At 49.2% G+C, this 13,735-nt stretch overlaps 6 protein-coding genes across 6 annotated transcripts; 2 read left to right on the forward strand and 4 right to left on the reverse strand.

Annotated features, from left to right (window-relative positions):
• Positions 1 to 17: 17 nt before the first annotated feature.
• On the forward strand, positions 18 to 2,881 carry LTR64_002767 (uncharacterized protein; the record flags this gene model as incomplete). Its single annotated transcript, XM_064897133.1, has 2 exons — positions 18 to 925; positions 1,279 to 2,881. The coding sequence occupies 2 exons, from the start codon at positions 18 to 20 to the stop codon at positions 2,879 to 2,881; spliced, it is 2,511 nt and encodes an 836-aa protein (XP_064756083.1).
• Positions 2,882 to 4,135: 1,254 nt separating this feature from the next.
• LTR64_002768 (uncharacterized protein) lies at positions 4,136 to 5,017 on the reverse strand (the record flags this gene model as incomplete). The annotated part of the gene is made up of 2 exons (XM_064897134.1): positions 4,136 to 4,901; positions 4,956 to 5,017. 2 exons carry the CDS (start codon positions 5,015 to 5,017, stop codon positions 4,136 to 4,138), a joined length of 828 nt encoding a protein of 275 aa, XP_064756084.1.
• Positions 5,018 to 5,589: 572 nt separating this feature from the next.
• Positions 5,590 to 6,849, reverse strand: RMT2 (Arginine N-methyltransferase 2; the record flags this gene model as incomplete). Its single annotated transcript, XM_064897135.1, has 2 exons — positions 5,590 to 6,584; positions 6,618 to 6,849. 2 exons carry the CDS (start codon positions 6,847 to 6,849, stop codon positions 5,590 to 5,592), a joined length of 1,227 nt encoding a protein of 408 aa, XP_064756085.1.
• A 378-nt stretch (positions 6,850 to 7,227) lies between these two features.
• tlg2 (t-SNARE affecting a late Golgi compartment protein 2) lies at positions 7,228 to 8,347 on the forward strand (the record flags this gene model as incomplete). The annotated part of the gene is made up of 2 exons (XM_064897136.1): positions 7,228 to 7,250; positions 7,300 to 8,347. 2 exons carry the CDS (start codon positions 7,228 to 7,230, stop codon positions 8,345 to 8,347), a joined length of 1,071 nt encoding a protein of 356 aa, XP_064756086.1.
• Positions 8,348 to 8,377: 30 nt separating this feature from the next.
• On the reverse strand, positions 8,378 to 9,571 carry LTR64_002771 (uncharacterized protein; the record flags this gene model as incomplete). The annotated part of the gene is made up of 1 exon (XM_064897137.1): positions 8,378 to 9,571. The coding sequence occupies one exon, from the start codon at positions 9,569 to 9,571 to the stop codon at positions 8,378 to 8,380; it is 1,194 nt and encodes a 397-aa protein (XP_064756087.1).
• A 745-nt stretch (positions 9,572 to 10,316) lies between these two features.
• LTR64_002772 (uncharacterized protein) lies at positions 10,317 to 12,538 on the reverse strand (the record flags this gene model as incomplete). Its single annotated transcript, XM_064897138.1, has 9 exons — positions 10,317 to 10,557; positions 10,628 to 10,677; positions 10,766 to 10,774; positions 10,840 to 11,204; positions 11,252 to 11,583; positions 11,652 to 11,826; positions 11,880 to 11,948; positions 12,031 to 12,254; positions 12,303 to 12,538. 9 exons carry the CDS (start codon positions 12,536 to 12,538, stop codon positions 10,317 to 10,319), a joined length of 1,701 nt encoding a protein of 566 aa, XP_064756088.1.
• Positions 12,539 to 13,735: the final 1,197 nt, after the last annotated feature.

Below are 13,735 nucleotides of genomic sequence, written 5' to 3' on the forward strand. Positions count from 1 at the left end.
CAGTCGTCGGCTGCAATATGACACGAGTACTGATCTTTGGAGCTGGAGGTGTTGGAAGTGTGTATGGCTGGATTCTTGAACAAGCCGGTGCACAAGTTACGGCAGTCTGTCGTTCGAATTATCACCAGGTCAAGCAAAATGGATTGTTGATTCGCTCCAGGAAATGGGGGACGTTGATACACAAGCCAGTCGCAGTCTCTTCTGTTGCAGAAGCTAATGTGTACGGTCCCTTCGACTATATCCTGGTTTGCAGCAAAGCGTTTCCCCACACTCACACGTTGATCAAAGATGCCGTTTCTGAGAATACTGCAATTGTACTGGCACAGAATGGCATCGGTATTGAAGAGTCCTACCGTCAAGCGTACCCACAGAACATTATCATTTCTGGTGTGGTCTATCTACCTGTTGTGCAGGTCGAACAGGGGGTCGTAGAGCATGGAACACCTCTGGAGCGATTTGAGGTCGGTGTATATCCTGCCTCTGGCTCGGAAGCAGCACGATCGAAGATTCGAGGTCTGGTCGAGCAATTCACGAATGCTGGTGCTACCTGTGTGGCTTACGGTGACATACAAGCTCAAAGATGGTATAAGTTAGCCCTCAACGCAACCTTGAACCCCGTGTGTGCGCTAACTCTCTGTGATGACGGAAATTTTCTACGCTCATCTGAGGGAGCACTAGACATGGCCTGCGATATTATGAGGGAGGTCGGCCACGTTGCTTCTGCTATGGGATACAACGTTATATCAGAAGAGACAATTCAAGACCACATGAAACGACATGTTGAGCGTATGACGACTGGAGGCAAGGAGCCGAGCATGTTGCAGGATATCAAACAAGCAAGACCCATAGAAGTTGAAGCCATCTTGGGTAATCTTCTCAATATCGCAGCCACTACGAAGGTCAGAACGCCGTACTTGCGGCTTTTGTATACACTGTCTAAGGGTTTAAATTTTGCTACAAGTCGTACGGGTGACTGGCGGCCACTAGCGACTGTTTCTTGAGCAAAGAATTTCACAACAGTTTCTAGTGTTTTTGCTCAGAGATAATGCTCTAATGCTTATGTCAGCGTTCTAGGCACGCCTTTTGTGCGATTCTCGTACTCGTAGAGCGACGTGAGCCCGCTGCCTCTTTCAGATCTTTGGAGACGCGAGGTATTGGTGGCGATCATCGTCCACACAATAACGACTGACGCGCGCCACCTGTGTCACTTTACGGAGTACTATTTAGGTTCAGTATCGTCGACTCAAAATAGCTAACTTAATCATTTGCCTTCTCTAGCCCTGTAATGCTTCGTACCGTTGTGTATAATGACAATGCCGCTCGTACTATCAGAGCCGAACGCGCGTACAGGAGTGTAGACGACTGGGACCTTCCCAACGAAATGAAGGTGTGGTTCGAATATCCAGAGTCGACGCGTTTCGCGAGGTATCCATACGACATCTTGTACACGCCTATCTTTTTCGCGAATGAAGGCGTCTCAGGTCACCTGTGCATCGAGGCGAACGAGTCTATAGCACACGAGATACCACAACTGACTGCTGAGATAGGATTGACGGGTGGCGCAAGTTTGGGTTTACTGAATATTGGAGGCAGACCAACAAATATCTACGACACTCGTTATGCATTCTCCATGGTAGGTTTTCGACCTGTGGTCTCTATACCTGTACTAGACATGTTCGATACGCTTTCGGTAGAGGCAGGACAATATGAGAGATCTGGTGTTCATGGCAGGCGCATTCCCTTCTCTTTCCCACTTGCAGCGCGGACCCTTGCACAGCTTAGGGAAGTGGTACCCTCTTTGAAGCTCATTTCTTCTGACACGCAAACGACGTTGGACATGTTGAAGGAACTCTCACCTACGATGATGATCAACGTCTTGTACAAACTTGAGGTAAAATTGTTCTGTGGTGAAGTTCAGAAGCAGAAAATCGAACAGGAAATCCGAATCTGGGTTGCACTGGATGAGTCGCAGGTTCCACCGCCTCTACCTGACATTGGCGAGGAAGTAACACAACATCGAAGATCAAGTATTGTGTCTCTGAAGCGGTCACGGTCGTTCTTCTCCTCCTCCAATCGAAGGAAAAGTGTTCATGATGGTGGTAGTCACATCATTGTGGAAGCCGAAGAGCCTCAGCCTTTCTGCTTTCAACTTCGCAACGATGCTGCGGCCACAAAAGTGCGGCTTACGTTAACCTATAGAAGCACTGATCCGGGCACGGAGGCAGCACAACCACCGGCGCCTGTACAAGGCAACGTCGAATGGCTCATGAAATCCATCTCTACACTAGCTGTGCAACCGAACAATCGTCCGCCAGAAGCACCACCATCCGAGGATTACTTTCATCTACGCACCAGACATCTACCGGTGAAGAAGCTGAAGATGACCTGGACGAAGTGGACCAGACCCGAGGTAGAAGATGGCAATGGAAGTGTATGGACGTCGTCGCAGGACCTATGGCTAACACTCTCAACGACAACAGGGCATACCCCAACATTTCGCACATCGTTTCTCTCCCATACATACACTATATGGCTCTCGATTGGTCTCAGTGGTAAAAGCCTAAAGGGTAGAGGTTTTAAAGTTGAGCTTAATCTGCCTGTAAACGTACGGTATGATATTGGCTTAGCTCCGAGCTATACGATCGATCCAGGATTACCTTCTTACGAAGTCGACCAAGGTCAAAACACGCAACAGCCGGGTCCAGGTCCTGATTATCCCGAGCCACCTCCACCACATGAAGATGCTGATCCTCATCTTGGACTTGCGCAGCGAGGTGCCCGAATGCCGCACTACACGCCGGACGAGCTAGCAGACTTGGTTCGTAATACAGGATTGAACGCGCAAGAGGGACGTAACTCATCAGCTTTGGGGTCGCCTTGACACCGAACACTGGATATGCAGATCTAGTCCAGGCCGAATTCCACGAGTCAATATGATTGCAACGAGAGACGTCTTGCCACTTGAGTAAAAGCTTCCAAAGACTATGATCATGTCGCTGGAAGTGAAAGCCTCTTACGACACAGAGTCATACAAATCACGACTGTTGTGACTTCAGGATGGACGCACCGAGTTGGTTCATTTTCTAACAGGTATGAATGTGGATACATGCACAGGACGATATCTCGAAGCATTTATTGTCAAATCTTGTCGTTGGTGACACATCGACTGACAGCTCAAAAGATATTGCGGAAGTTGTCGGTCTGGTCTTGACAGCTGTCCACCACCCAAATCAAGAATCATACCCAATCTCAACCCTCGCACTCTCGCTTCTTTGTCCCTGGCCCATCATTGGTGGGTATTCCTTGCCATCAACCACCATCTTTGGTGTACAGGTGCACCAATCACCTTGCGAAATCGAATCCATCACCATTGGAATGTGACGACCACATCCTACCCAGGTCGCTTTGCCTACGTGCGGATCTTGTGAGTATGGCAAGTCCGGTAGATCTGGACAGAACAGGAGACTATTCCGAGTCCACGCTCATCGTGCCGAGAGAGAGGTATCTCACTTACCACAAGTTGGACATTGACGTCGTAGACACATAGTATATGGATATGGAGCCGCGGACAGATGGAAGAACGACTGCTGGATGCCGAACTCGGTCTTGTTTGATAGATATTCGGTGAACAAGAAAGTAGACCAGCGCTATTCGAAGGGAATGATAGTCTGTGATCGATGAGGATGTAGAAGAACCATGAACACCGCAAAAGAACAATCACGACTTTTAGGTTGAGATGTATTAGATGTCATCGCTCATGACTACTCCACACTCTAATACTGCCTCGACCAGCTGGAGGTTTACTTTGTTCTTGTTGCATAATGTTTCGATTGCCGACGTCAGAACATAGCATTTTGAATAGTTTAATACAATACCCGGTGCTCTACTGAAGATTCGACGGGTCAGTCAAAGGCTTGTAGGTGCCAAATACGGACAGTATCGGCTGGAGAGATTACTCTTCAGTAGATTGCATTTCAACAGCACAATGCTACGCCAGTCGGTTGGCTCATAATTCGATCCTTTTGCACGACTTGACAGTAAGATTCCTCGTTGACGTAGACAAGATCAATTCGCTTTCTATATGTATATACCTGTACCACATCCATTCATCGCGATGCGCTTGTCCTCTCCGCGACTAGGTGTAGATGATACCGCCATCAACCACCAGCGTTTGACCAGTGACAAAGTCAGAGTCGGAATTGCACATGAACCCTCCTACGACTTTTGCAACATCTTCTGGTGTTGATACTCTTCCCATTGCGGTAAGCTCAGTCGAGTATTTCTTGACTGTCTCGCCTCTTGGTCTGCCTTCAATCTCTCCCAGCTTCTCGTCTATTAACTCCCACATGCTTGTGCCTACGATGCCAGGTGCGTACGCGTTGACTTGAATCTTATGCCTTGCCACCTCCATTGCGAAGCCCTGTGTGAGTCCACGTACAGCCCATTTTGAAGCCGAATAATGACTTAGCAGAGGAAACGGCTTGAATGCCACAATACTCGCACAACCAATAATCTTGTATCCTGTCGAGCCTTCGGGCACGGGGCCCTGCTTGATCATTTGTCTTGCAGCTCTTGTGTAGCAGTTCCATACACCAAAGTAATTCACATCGAACATTCTATGGGCGTCCTCGTCACTGATTTCGAGCATAGACTGGACCTGTGCAATACCGGCATTGGCGACCATGACGGTGAGAGGACCGAGCTTCTGGACAGACTGCTCGATCATGTCTTCCACCTCTTTTGATTTGGTGACATCTGCCACGACACCTATGGCTGAACCCTCGCCATATTCGGAGTTGAGGTCTGACACGACTTTGTCGATCCCGGATTTGTTGGCGGAGATATCGTTGACTGTGACTTTATAGCCTTCTTTGGCTAGCCTGCGGACGATGGCTTCGCCTCTGGAGTGAAGCATTAGAGGAGTTGAAGATGATCAGGGCAAAGGGGCCACTTACATGCCTCGAGCTGAGCCAGTAACGATAGCCGAACGTTCCTCCTTTCGAGCTGGAGGAGACATACCGAATAAAGCAGCAGCTATATTGCAAGGTGTGGTGTGGCTGATTGGGACAACTCAAGGTTCGAGCCTGTCACGTCTTTTGGCGTTGTAGCTTTGCCAAAGCGACCACTCCGTCCATAGCAGCAACTCCCCAGCTTATATGCAGACACAAAACAATTGTGCTCCTCACCGGACTCACGGCTTCGCTACGACTCCGTAGATACCTGACTACCAGCTTCGTATACAGTGGAGGCATATCCGAGCGAGAACCGAAGTTCGAGAGAGAAATGGTGCGGGGAACGCGTTTCGAGCAGGGAGGAAGTCGCGTTGCACGTGCAAAACTCCGGTCTGGGGTACAGCTGAATGGTTGTTTTCGTGCTTGGCGTCTCCATTTAGGGCACCGAGTTCGGTTTTATGCCGGCCGAGCATAAATCATGCCTCGAATACAACTTCGTGGCGGAACTGTTCCTCGAAGATTCTGACAAGCGCTCGTGTGACACCAAGAATTGATGTACTATCAGCTTGGGAAACTGGGCTGATCTGAGGGAGGAGGCTCGATCTACCTGAGCCATACCGCAACCTAATATTCCAATTCAACCCATGAACTTGCAAAGTGGGAGACGGTATTTCTTGACGTTCCAGTACTTCCTCTTCACGCCCTCCCATTCTGCCTCAAGTTCCGGGATATCAACCTCTTGCCATTCAACGTCAAAGCCAGCTTCAAGCAGGTCGATTTCTGTCACTTTCTGATAGACATCGTAGCTGATCTGCCTGTCTGCCCCCATTCCATTGAAAAAGGACCATTTACCTTCTGGTTCTAGCAATCCAATCACATACTCAGTGAAGAATTCTCGAAAATCTGAGTACGACTCTGCAAAGGTGTCATAGTATATAGCGTCAAAGGTTTGGTTGTCAGCGACTAGTTGGGGCAATATCTCCTGCCAACGCTCTGGGTGTATAGTCACTCCCGTCTTTTCATTCCAGCCCTCGTTCTCCATGTTGCTCAAGATGTCAGGATGTGCCTCGATGATATGGTGTATCTCGGGCTTGTGAACATGGTTCTGTACGAATGTGTCAAATATCATCATGCCTGCCCCAATATTCAGCACCTTCATGCCAGGCTTAGTTAGAAGAAGGTCGACCGATCTTTTCATTATTTCTGATTCCCAAGCCATCATAACACCGTTTTGGTCTCCATCTAGCAGTTTGTCTCGAGTGAGCGTCAGATTTGAGGCAAGATAATCTCCGCTGTTTACATCGGACTTCGCCTGCTCGATTATGCCGTTTGCTGTCTCAGCAGTTGTGTTGATGATTTGAGGTGCTTCATCCTCTGCCTCTTCGGTTCCGTTCTTTTCAACTACATCCGCACCATCATCTTCTTCGGCAACGTCGTTTTCATCATCCGCCAATGCTTCGTAACCTTCTAATCGATTCAATAGCACTTCGGCGCGAACACCAGCGTCGACCATAAGGTCATACAAATCCAGTAGTTCCAGTCTGTAAGCAATGCATCCAGGAGTCTCATCGTTGGTATCAAGTTGGTTCCAGATAGCACCACTTTCAAGCAGTAGTCTAACAGTGTCGCAAGCTGCGGATTCAACAGTGCTCAAATCTGACTCACCTTTGTCGCCTTCCTTGGCACATGAAAGTATGGCAGCATGTAGTGGACTCGTTCCATGATCATTCTGAACATCAACAGCGTCGACGTCCTTGAACTTGTACTCATTGAGAAGTCTTTCCAGCTTAGTATTATTATGTTCGCTGGCTGCATCGAGTATTTCCTGTGTCCTAGCCTGCGCAGCAAGTCCACTAGAGACTGACATGTCGCCGGTGAGCTTTCGTCTTTTGGACATAATTGTAGAAGCCAAGGAATTTTGTTGGTGAAGGTAGAAAAGTTCCTTCAGGCGGCCAAGGCTGGGAGATAGGGGCAATTCCACCCGTGCTAGCCTCTATGCGGTAAAGTTGCTGGGCATTATGGCGCATCTTCTAGGCATCCTTTTCATGTGCTCCGGTGTCTAGACATCCTACCATTGTGACGTGCTTGCAAGGACACGATTGCGCTGAACATTGACTCGAATACATGCAGTCTATTACGACTATGATTGCAACGTGAATCTATCACTCGACCAATGGCACCCAATCAAGGTCTACAATGAGTTTGCGACAGACAAACCCTTCGACCAGTCCCATGTCGAAATACAAACCAGTACGAGACCAAAGATAAGCCAAACATGTGGAGGGACAGAACAAACCTGTAGGTACAACACAGGGCGCTGTGTTGGTGCCTCTAACATTCTAGACAGCTACATATCGTTCCGGCAGTCTTACACCCATCACCCTTCGAAACGACGGCGCTTCAACGATTCCAGCAATGGCTTCACAGCTCATGAATCGGAGGAGACTCGCGGCCTCATGTCGCGAGGAGCCTTCGAGGACGACGGCGATACAGTCATAGAAATGGACCTACTCCCTCCTCGCTGGATTGATGTACAGGAAGAGGTAGGCGACATCCTCAAAGATATAACCCTGAAAGCGGGTAAATTGGACAAACTACACTCCAAGCACATCCTCCCTGGATTTGATGACGAGGATGTGAAGGCTCGAGAGGAGATGGAGATTGAAGGGCTGACGCAAGAAATCACGCGAGGCTTTCAAGAGTGTAGGAAAGCGATCAAGAGGATAGAGCGTATGGTGAAAGAAGCTCAACAGAACAACACCCTGCAAAGAGGAGATGAAGTCATGGCCAAAAATATACAGACAGCTCTGGCAGGACAAGTTCAGGAAGTCAGTGCTTCCTTTCGGAAGAAGCAGTCCAGCTACCTGAACAAGTTACGGCAGCTAGGCGGTTTCGAGTCTCCTGCTTTTGGCTCTGGACGATCCGGCACGCCTGTGCAAGCCCAGAATCCCTACACCGATCCAGCTCTGATGGACGCGGATACCGACGCTTCTTTCTCACGCTCAACACTCCAACAAACAGCGCAGAAGAGACATGGGAGGAACGACACGGTTATCGCTCAGCGCGAGCAAGAAATTAACGACATAGCCAAAGGCATCATAGAGCTGAGTGACATATTTCGAGATCTTCAAGCTATGGTCATCGACCAGGGTACTATGCTTGACAGGATAGACTACAACGTCGAACGTATGGTGGTCGAGGTTAAAGGCGCAGAGAAGGAGTTGATCGTGGCCACGAATTACCAAAAGAGGTACACCAAAAGGAAGATCATATTACTGCTGATACTGGTCATTTTTGGCTTGTTTGTGCTGTTGTTGGTTAAGCCGAGGAGTAGTGGGAATAGCGAAGTACCATCGACGCCTCCCACAGGAGATACTGCTGGAGAGAATACCTGAATTACAACAGATACCCATAATTTACCACCATTATCCAGCACCCGATTTGACTCTCTGTGCTTCTTCTTCCCTCTCCTTCTTACGTTGCAGATACCGCTCCTTAGCACTCAATTTATCGTTCTCCGTGAGCTTACTCTTGTTCTTTTCCTCAACCTCCTTCCGCTCCGCAAGCTCACTCTCATTCTGCTTGGCAGTAATCTCCTCGAGTTGTCTCTCCATCATTCGGGACTGTCGTTCTCGTTGTGACAGTCTTGCATCCTGCTGCTTAGCAGATCTCTGCCACTCCTGCGCCTTCTGCGCTGACGCTTTCTTCTCGACTTGGTCTACACCAGGCTTCTTAGGCGCAACATTGAGACCTGCAGAGAGTAATTGTCGCTTATCCACGATCTCACCATCGTCATTCACGACAACATGAGCACCTTGCTCGTTCAACTCGGCCGCAAGTTTCTGCTCCGTCTTCTCATCCGTGTTCCCTTCCTCACCACCACCCTCTTCATCCTTCCTCTGTTGTGCTTCCTTCGCAGCCTCCTCCAACGTCCGCTGACGTTCCTCGTCCTTCTTCAGTAAGTCCTTGTGAAATCCAGTCATACCACCACCCTTCCGCCTACGCTCCTCCTCCGCCTCTTCTCTCTGCCTCTCCTCCTCTTCTAGACGTTTGTTCTCCTCCTGCTGCTTCTTGTACGCGCCCGTCACAAATTTATCCTTGTCCGCGAACTCGTCGCCCTCGGCTTCTCGCTCTCGTTGTAGTGCTTTCTCCTTTGCACGTAACTGATCTCGCTTGCGCACGTCCGCCGAAGCAAGGAGGTTGCTCATGTATTTCGGGACCGTTGGCTCGCCATTCGAGGTCGCGTTACTCTTCTTCTGCTTGTCGGCCGTGAACTGGTCGTACACCGCATCATAGTCGTAAACGGATGCATCGAGTTTCGCCGCGTTTTCATCCTGTAATTTCGCACTGCGCAGCGCGGACAGATTGGTGTATTTGGTCGCGTCGTTGCCGTCGCTTAGCTTGGGCGACTTACGTGGTCTTTCGACTGGCGGAGTGATACCAAATACCCTGGACTTAGGCTTGGGCTTTTGCAGAGCGCTGAATGCGCCTTGATCATTGTCGCTGTCGTCTTGTGCTTCGTCTTGCTGGTCTACGAATGGTGCTTTACGCTTGACCGGTGTCTTTGAGATGCCGGGTCCGGGCTTTGCAGGTTTCAGACCAAAAGCTAGAGCTGGCATGATTCCATGTGGTAGAGCAAGGCGGGTATAGTGTGCAATGTTTGGGACCGTGAGCACATGTGAATGTGGAAACTATGCAATCGAACTTTGACTGTTGACACATATTATTTCATGCAGATCAGCGGCAACTTTTGGCAATCATAATGAGGAACGAATATACCATGCAACAGTTCGTGGACAAAATAATCAAGAGTAAATGTGGAATGCTCGATTGGACGTTTGAAAGGTACAGCAGAGGTCTTCTACCCTTGTGCTTCTCTATACGCTCTCGAGCTCTGATGCTACGGTTATCCTGCCACAACCTATTGCTATACTGTAACTATTGGACAGATTGCAGGGCGTCTCAACAAGAGGAGAGGCGGGTGATACCAGTTATTCTGCCCGCGTTTCAGCGGATATCGTAGACGAGTTGTGGTTGTTACCCACCATGTTGGTACAACGCTGGCACGTGGCGGTCGCCAAAGGCGTCCCCCAGATCGCTGTGAATCACACGAAACCGAAAGGCCGCTGTCGGTGACTTCCGCGTGGTTGGCCAGAACTCTAAGGGCTCGAGCGACGGTAGCATCAGTTAGTTAAAAGATCCGGGAAGATGATAATTCGAGGGACACCATTTGAAGCATTCATTGTTTCATTTCCTCTTTCCAAGCTAGGGGAGTACGAAGATTTCATGAAATTCAAGCACGAATGAGAGACCTCCTTACGCTTGCTTGAGGCCCGTGTTCTGTGACAGAAGCCCAAGATAACTCTACACCTTCATCTCAGCGAAATGCCTGTCATCACCACTGCTGATATCGTCCGGAACAATTTCGAGGTGGTCGCCAGAGAACTGATCGACGCGAGTCTTGTGAAACCTTCTTGCTGATACTCTGTTCTCGAAGAGGACATCGAGCTCGCCATAGGTTCTGTCCTTTGGCTCTGGCAGTCGGAAAAATGTCCAAGTGACTAGTAAAGCACAGGCACCAGCCCAAAACAAACCAGTTCGTGCTCTAGGCTCAGTTAGCATCGTAATCAGGGACGCTATTGTGAGAGTTCAGATGTATCTGATTAGAGACTTACCCCCAGTTCCATTCATTTGGTCCCAACATTCTGGGCATGATGATGTTGTTCTAGTTGTGTTAGTGTGAGAACTTTAGTATGTACTACCCAATGCCGGGTCGTAAAGTAGGCGCCCATGTAAGGACGGTGCAGACTTACGATTATTCCCTGTGACAGAATTAGCTTTTGCTCGTACATGTACAGACATCTCGTAGCGAGACAGACAAACTTACACCTATGTTGTAAAAGTTTCTCGCAAGGACGACAGTCTTAATCTTGAGACGGGTGGAAGGAATTTCAGCCACCAGCGAGTAGCAAACCGGACCAACCGTGATGTCGTAGACGAAGGTGTAAATCAGCAAGAGACTGCCAATACCCCACTGGGCACCTTCGTTGTCGTTTGAAATGAAACCCAAACCACCGACAACGACGAGTAGACCGCACATTATCAGAAGGCCCCAGAGGTAGAGGAAGCGTCGACCAAGTCGTCTCATCAGGAACCAGGAGCCAACAGTACCGGCGAAGCCCATACAATATTGGCCGATGTTCATGTTGAGTGCATTTTCCTCGGACATTCCTGCCTCTCTGTAAAATTGGACTGTTCGTCGTTAGTAGCAGTACAGAACTTTTGACAGGATCAATTACCTGAATAGCCCATGAGGGCTGCTCCGCAAAAAGCCTGAATGACCCACGCCATGCTAGAGATCTCGGTACGTCGGAGATCGATACCCTTGAAGCATTGCAGATAGCTGGTGCCTGAGGACATGGCCTTCTCTAGCTCGTTTGTAGCCTTTATCATGGCCAGCTGTCCCTCCAGATCGAAGGGGAGATTTGTCCCAGGAGACGTGAGTGCTCTGAGAGATTTTCGGGCGTCGTCGTATCGTTCCTTGCGGACTAGCCACCATGGCGATTCTGGTGCTAGCCATGCGCCGACAAAAATGAGAGGAGGCCATACCCACTGTATGGCGAATGGCAATCTGTGTAGACCGAGTAAGCACATTGTCCAACATTAAGACCAGCAAAATCAATATGGTGTTGTATATACCTGTAAGACCATTGACCTTCGATAGTGGAACATCCTCGAAGAACACCAGCGGCTATCAGCTGACCCATGACCCAGCATAAGTTGACGTAGGTCGTGAGGTAAGCTCGAAGGTTCGTGGGAGTTACCTCAGAAGCATATGTAACTGTGAGAGTTTGAAAGACACCCCAAGGGATACCTGTACCAGATGTGAGTCCATCTGCTTAGAATGGATCAACGTAGTCGTCATACCTTGCAATACTGCACCTGCTAAGATAGTCTCAATGTTTGGAGCAAAGAACGGCAGGAAAATAAAGGCCACTAAACTCTGGTCAGTCTCTCGCTGAATGTCCGAAGCAGATCGCGATGGTGGCTAAGGGAGCTCAAGGTTCAGCGAACTCACCCATTAAAACCAACGAACCAAGCATGGTCTTGCGGTAGCCTATCTTCTCCGACACCCAGCCATTGAGGTACAGCCCGATGATGGAGCCAACTTGAACACCGTTTTGAAGGCCTGTCTGCCAAGGTGCAGAGATGATGGGTTCTCCAAGCTCATCGACTTCTGTACCGTATCGCCGTTTGAATGCATCGTAGCCCATGAAACTGCCCATCAAAGACAGGTCATAACTGGTATGGAATCAGCACGAAGACAACAACCGAACTGGATTTCATTACCCTTCCATGATCACGGCCAAACTCATGATGAGTGAATAGCTGACTGCTTTCTTGTAGAGTCGAAGAGAATCTCGAACAGACATGGACTTCTCAGCACTGGAAGCCTCCTTTGCATCCAAGAAATCCTTGCCAGCGAAATCTGGAGTCGCTGACATTTTTCGAACAGAATCGTCTCTGACACGGAGGACACCATCATTGTGGCGGTCGACCGGGACCACGGAAGCTCTCCTAGACATAGTTGATGTTCTGCGAGCGATTGAGTAGGTGTACTTCGCGATGAGAAGGCTGGGCTTTCAAGAGAGGTAAGATGTAGCACGACAATGTTCATATATTATATGTTGTTGGCGGCCGAGTTTCTAGGCGACCTCGGCTCCTTCACAGCAATCAGGAGATGGGTAATTGGCCATCATAGCAAGCACGGCCGAAATATGTATGGGACCACCGAATATCAGAGCGAGCAGTATCAGCCACGTTGTCATGCCAATACTTTCTCCATCGTGTAGGACCATTGTGTCAACTGCTCGCTCTGCTCGAAACAACATCCTAATTTGACGGAATTCAGGTGCCAAGATTGCGAGACATCACGCGTGCCAGATATTCACCACCGACAGTTTTTGATGTCATGCAACGTGATGCAAACAGCATGGGTTCAATCTGACCGAAAGCTGGAGAAGTCCTGGGGCGACCTGGGCAGCCAAGATCGCAGGAGGCATTGAAGCTGGGGAAAAATCATGCCGCTGTGATCGATATCGCTTCGACAGGCTGCTAGACACTCCGCTGGCAGGGTATCGAGCCCCGCCAGAACGAGTGTAACCTAGTGGTGGCCATGGCATAAGCAGCGATCGCTCCGAACGACTTGGCCAAGGGATTGGCAACTTGGCAGATAGTTCGAACTATTTGCTGGACTCGATCTTGTCCTATGGTGCCTCGGAAGAGCATTGGTTTGAGAAAGATGTAGTCGACCGCAAGGTCTACAGTCGAAGAGGTCGATAACCTTCCAAAAGACGTTGTGTACAAGCAATTGCGTGGTCGAGTGAAAATAGACCTCCGGCACTTCGACACGTGCCAGCAACACTAAAAAGAATTAGCCTGTTTCGTGCTGTTCTCTAACCCATATTAGGGCTTTTGGGTCGCAACCGATGACCTCATCTGTGAGATGTCATCGGCACAATATTCGCATATCGGAATATCCTGAACTTCACTCGTCTTTAATCATGTACTTCGGCAGATGTGTACTGCATATCCGACTAATACCTCGAGCTCTTTCGAAACATCCTTCACAGTCGCATTCGTGTTGTCTCCTGACGATGGCCGCAGCGCCTACAGTGTCGAGCACAATACCAAAAATGTAGTGGTACAGGTGTCTTTGCTGGCACTTGAGAATGACAGCGGCTTGCCTGTCAACTATCTTTCCAGGCAGATAGTGAAGTGAG

This window comes from Lithohypha guttulata (assembly GCF_036872675.1).
Source record: "Lithohypha guttulata strain CCFEE 5908 chromosome Unknown scaffold_2, whole genome shotgun sequence".
Taxonomy (NCBI): Eukaryota; Fungi; Ascomycota; class Eurotiomycetes; order Chaetothyriales; family Trichomeriaceae; genus Lithohypha; species Lithohypha guttulata.